Genomic DNA, 5,690 nt, shown 5'->3' with positions numbered 1-5,690 from the left:
GGGAAGATGGATGGAGCCAAATACAGGACCATTCTGGAAGGAAACCTGATGGAGTCTGCAAAAGACCTGAGACTGGGACGGAGCTTTGTCTTCCAACAAGACAATGATCCAAAACATAAAGCAAAATCTACAATGGAATGGTTCACAAATACACATATCCAGGTGTTAGAATGGCCAAGTCAAAGTCCAGACCTGAATCCAATTGAGAATCTGTGGAAAGAACTGAAAACTGCTGTTCACAAACGCTCTCCATCCAACCTCACTGAGCTTGAGCTGTTTTGCAAGGAGGAATGGGCAAAAATTTCAGTCTCTTGATGTGCAAAACTGTTAGAGACATACCCCAAGCGACTTACAGCTGTAATCGCAGCAAAAGGTGGCGCTACAAAGTATTAACTTAAGGGGGCTGAATAATTTTGCACGCCCAATTATTCAGTTTTTTATTTGTTAAAAAAAGTTTGAAATATCCAATAAATTTCGTTCCACTTCATGATTGTGTCCCACTTGTTGTCGATTCTTCACAAAAAATTAGTTTTATATCTTTATGTTTGAAGCCTGAAATGTGGCAAAAGGTAGCAAAGTTCAAGGGGGCCGAATACTTTCGCAAGGCACTGTATCTGTTCCAGAGCATATGAGTGGAGTGGAGCGGTGAGAGTTTCCATTCCTTGTTCACGGAGCTGTACACCTGCTCCATTCCTCTGCTCCACTCCCCCACTCACAGCCACAGCAGGCCTCTCCTCTCATTATCACTCAGTGCTCAACTCAGACTGCACCCCGCTCCACTACTAGAAATTATTTCAGATTACAGTTAGTCCTATGTAACAAGGAATATAACACAAAAAGTTCTTTGTAAAATTCAATGAGTCAATGGGCCTAATTAAATAAACATATACAGTATGGCCATTCAATTCCCTTTTTAACGGACTTTAGGAACTCAATTTTTGAGCTTGCAATGGCCGACTGAAAAGTGTTGGATGACTGTAAAAGACACAGATGCATTCCTGGTCAGGCTTGAGCATGCTTTTAGCTTGTGGTGTGATCAGTACCTGAGCAAAATTGGAGCAGGACATGGGGCAACACGTCCTCATTAAAAAAGGTCTGCACTCCGTCCAAAACCCCTTCGCTCACATGCTCTGTTCTGTTCGTTTGTCATGTGGGAGCAACATTAAAAGTGGTAGTATGCAATTTTTATATATTGGTGCCCCCAACTGGCCAAAACAGCAACTGATTGAAACAATTTGACTGAACAGTCCTGATCAGTCTTCTCCACTGCATCCTCACTGATGATGAGTCTGATAGGGATACTTGTATTTTCACAATAAAATCTTCATTAATGCAGATTTAGCTTTTCAATTTCTTATCCTTGGCAACAATTCCAGGATGCAACGTGCGCTGAAGCGCTACAGGATACAAACTGATCTACCATGTACTGTTATTGTGATGCATTTTGCTTAGTACTCTAAAAATAAAACAAAAGTCATCTGAGGTAGAAATGTATGCAATTGAGTTTTACTGAGATTGTAAGCTATCCAAACATAATGTACTATATATGGCTTGAATGGCAGTTTCACATATTGACTTCAGTCTCTGTTCCTGTCATTAATTCCTGCAGTGCCAAGCATTCATGCTATCGTAAAAGATGCTAAAGTACAATTACTCTCTAATTGCAAAACTATGCTTACTATATTATACTGGTGTCAAAAAATGTCCCCATATGAACAAACTCCAATATTCACTTTTCTTTCAGCAGCTCCTGAAGGAAAGTGCTGCACTGTGTTCACTGGCTACTAATTAATTACTAATCTTTCTCCATCTACCTCTTGGTACCATGAAGATAGTAAATAAAGCTTTTGGTGTCAGCAGCTGCCTGCTGCTCTAAGTTACTCTTGTGGGAATGTTGATGAGAGTCATCAGAGTGAGCCAAAACAGTACAGTTGTGGGACAAAGAAATAAAACAAAGTAAAAGGTGCTCTGAGGGGATCTACAGAGTTCACTGATACAGTCCTTCTATATGGGTTCATCACTACAAGTGGTTCCTTTCAGATTGCACACAGTCATTTGTTCCACTGTTACTATAAAAAAAATATTGATTAGCTTTATGATAATCATACTAACTGTTTCTCCTCTCTGTTTCCCCTCCAGAGAAGAAAGACACTGTGCTCCGGCAAGTGCGTCTGGACCCATGCGACCTACAGCCTATCTTTGACGACATGCTGCATATCCTGAATCCAGATGAGCTACATGTTATTGAGGAGATTCCGGCCGCAGAGGACAAGCTGGACCAGCTTTTTGAGATTGCAGGAGTCAAGAGTCAGGAGGCCAGCCAGACGCTATTGGACTCTGTCTACAGCCACCTCCCTGACCTGTTATAGTGGAGGAAGAAGGAAGAAACCACACAGAGAAGACCTAGATTTAAAAAGAATATCTGAGTGGGATGGGATGAGCCAGATGTGGTATTGCTCAGATTACACTTCGTCTGATATTTCATATTACTGAGTTTGAATCATTGTATTATTTTATCACATGATATGAACACTGGTATCTTCACTGATACTTAACTACTCTTTACCCCAATATCATCCTCTGTTATGTGTGTACACACCATCACTCCTTCAAAACACTTTTTACCTATCTTCTACCATGATGAAGAGTCAATAGTCAATGCATTGAAAACATTCTATGTGTTCAGGCAAGGAGTGTTTTCACTTTACATATATACATGTTCAGCCTTGTTGGTATCCCGCAAGTTTTATGACATTAACAGTGAGACTTAACAGTCCCCAAACTTTATCTTAACTGGCCAATGCTTTCATCTTCAAGAGATATCAATGCTTTTTGTTGGCTGTGCCAATCATTCAGAATCAATCAACTAGAAAAAAAGGCCCAAACGTTATATGCCTAAACTTGCTAAATATCCTTTTTCTCTCCTCATGAGCCCTATTGTTTCGCGTCTACCTCCTCCAGCTTCCTGTACCTGGAGCAGATCATCTGTGGGTGCTAGCATTTTGGCTTGTAACTGCTCTGCCAGACCATCAGGTGTCAGCATTAGATTTGACATCTGACCTGCTGTTCTGGAACCCAAAGCTATATATCAAATGTACTGGATTAAATGTCAAAATAATATTACAATAATGTAGTAATACATTATCCAATATAATTATGCAAGACTTTATAGTGAATTTGTGTAAGAAGGCCCCAAAGTGACTTAAAGTGAACAGTAATGATACAGTACAGTATGTGCTGCCCCAGCCTGCCTCTCTATAACCAAAGCCAAATATCTGAAACTGTTTAGATATGTTGCTTTGGCACTGATGGACTTGTGGACACAATGAATACTTCTGCCAGTACGTACATTCAGCTCTTTGCTAAATAGCCCTGTTTGTCTCAACACATGTAACACTGATAAAGTGTTGGTGTCTGAGCATTTCAGTGCTGTAATACAAATAACTGTGTACAAGTGTTTTTTTTTCACTGCTTTATGATGTTAAATGTACTATATAGTTGAAATTAAAATGTAATGATACACCAATTCACTTTTCCATTAGAGACACAGCCATATTTTCTGCTCCCCATTTTCTCTTTCTTTAATTCTGAAATGCTGATAATTTGTAATGTTTTCTACATCAAGTTTATTATATTATTTTAGCACCTCTTTTTTTAGCATTTTGACTTATTTGTATCATGTTTTTCTGGGCATTCAGATGTATTCCCTCCCCACCTGGTATTATAGGATGCCCTGGCTGGGATGATAATGATGATTATAATCAATTTATTTGGCCATGTTACACACACAAGGAATTTGTCTCCGGCAGCCATCTGCAGCATCAACACACACACACACACGGGTGGTGGCTCTGGCTCTGCAGGGCACTGCTCTGGCCATCAGGGGCCATTTGGGGTTCAGTGTCGCGCCCAAGTACATGTCAATATGTGGACTGTAGGCATCAAAAATTGAACTTACAACCTCCGACTTGGGACACAACTGCTCTACCTGTGAGTTACAGCTTCCCCAATGTAAGGTATTATATACTCCATACTCTACTTGAAGTCTGTCTACTTGTGTTGATTTCGCTGATGAAGGAATAATGTCCTTTTTCAGTTCCCTCCATGTTCAGCATTGTTAAAAGAAGAATACAGCTGAAAGGCACCACCAAAAACTCACCAGTCTTTAACAGATGGTTTCACATCTGTCACAAGCAGCAAAGGAGGAATTTTGACAAAGCCAGGTACTATCCATGCTACTGTGGTGCTAGATGTGAACTCTCAGCAGTTGACCTGACACAAAGGGATGTAACCCCAGACTAATGACTATTTAAAGTATTCCAGACTGAGTGAAGCATGAAGGCTGATGTGGACTGTGGATTGTTGATGTTAATGATGATGTGTGTTTGTTCTGTCCTGTGCTCTAGAATCTCAAACAGCAGAGTGGGAGCATTTTATTTTCTAAGGACTTTGGAGCAGATGAGATGTGAAACACAAATGTAGCACGAGTGGGTGATTTAATCAAATGTCACTCTTGTAACCAGTATGTTTACTACTATATAATCTCCTCAAATCAACCAATAAAACTCAAAACATTTGTCATAATACTATGTGTTTGTCACTTAGGTTAGTATTTGATTTAAAAAAACCTACACCAAGTCTGGGCTTTTTAAAATTTGTTTTGTTTGTATCTCAGAGGGAATAAGAACACCGCATCTGTCAAACTCAGTGATTTATGACAGCTGTCAAAAAGGTTATGACGCTAACCCCCCGCCCCTTTTGCACAACATACACCTATGTTGTAAAGCTTTATGATTTTATTGCATCCCTACTTCACAATGTTCGTGCAAGTTTATGTCAAAGGTCAAAGTGTTTATTGTCATATGTAAAGTAAGGAAGCACGTTTCCCTGCACAATGAAATTCTTGCTTTGCTGTCCACAATGAATCCTGAACAATATGAATCTAAAATAGTAGTATATACAATATCAAATAAAAAAAGCTGTGAAAAGTTATAATAAAAGTATAAGAATAATAATGAGAATAATGCTACATCAAAAAAGTATGTGCAACATTTGGAAATGAATGTGCAATTGTGCATGTGCCAACACAGTGGAATACAAGGACCACGTCAAAGTGTTAAAACACTGGAATACCAGGAGCAGGAGAGGCAGAAGTCCCAATATAGTCGAATGCCAGGACCACAGCAGGGTACCAGACAAGGATGCCCACTCTCACCATCTCTGTTCGCCATTTTCATCGAACCTCTAGCAGCAGCTATACGACAGAACAATATCTTCTTCTTCTTTCGGCTGTTCCCGTTAGGGGTCGCCACAGCGAATCATCTGTTTCCACCTAATTCTATCCTTGGCATTGTCTACTCTCACACCAATTAACTTCATGTCCTCTTTTAGCACATCCATATATCTCCTCTTTGGCCTTCCTCTTGGCCTCTTGCCTGGCAGCTCCATCTCCAACATCCTTCTACCAATATAACCACTATCCCTCCTCTGCACACATCCAAACCATCTCAATCTGGCCTCTCTGACCTTGTCCCCAAAACAGCCGACCTGAGCTGTCCCTCTGATGTGCTCATTCCTAATCCTGTCCATCCTGGTCACTCCTAAAGAGAACCTCAACATCTTCATCTCTGCTACCTCCATCTGTGCCTCTTTTCCTCACTGCTACAGTCTCTAACCCATACAGCATAGCT

General features: G+C 40.3%; 1 protein-coding gene across 2 annotated transcripts in view; it reads left to right on the top strand.

The window, feature by feature from the left end:
• Window positions 1-4,584, top strand: part of tnfrsf21 (tumor necrosis factor receptor superfamily, member 21) — a 78,808-nt gene extending 74,224 nt beyond the window's left edge. The window contains exon 6 of one of the 2 annotated variants that reach the window (XM_020617530.1): window positions 2,140-4,584. In XM_020617530.1, coding sequence (XP_020473186.1) covers window positions 2,140-2,369 — 230 coding nt within the window. In that variant the 3' untranslated portion in view covers window positions 2,370-4,584. The remainder of the gene's footprint in view (window positions 1-2,139) is intronic. The other variant, XM_020617533.1, reaches the window with a different exon arrangement.
• Window positions 4,585-5,690: the final 1,106 nt, after the last annotated feature.

The sequence above is a fragment of the Monopterus albus genome, unplaced genomic scaffold (assembly GCF_001952655.1).
Source record: "Monopterus albus unplaced genomic scaffold, M_albus_1.0 scaffold191.1, whole genome shotgun sequence".
NCBI classification, from domain to species: Eukaryota; Metazoa; Chordata; class Actinopteri; order Synbranchiformes; family Synbranchidae; genus Monopterus; species Monopterus albus.
Note: the sequence above shows the minus strand (reverse complement) of the source record. Positions and strands in the feature narration are given on the sequence as shown.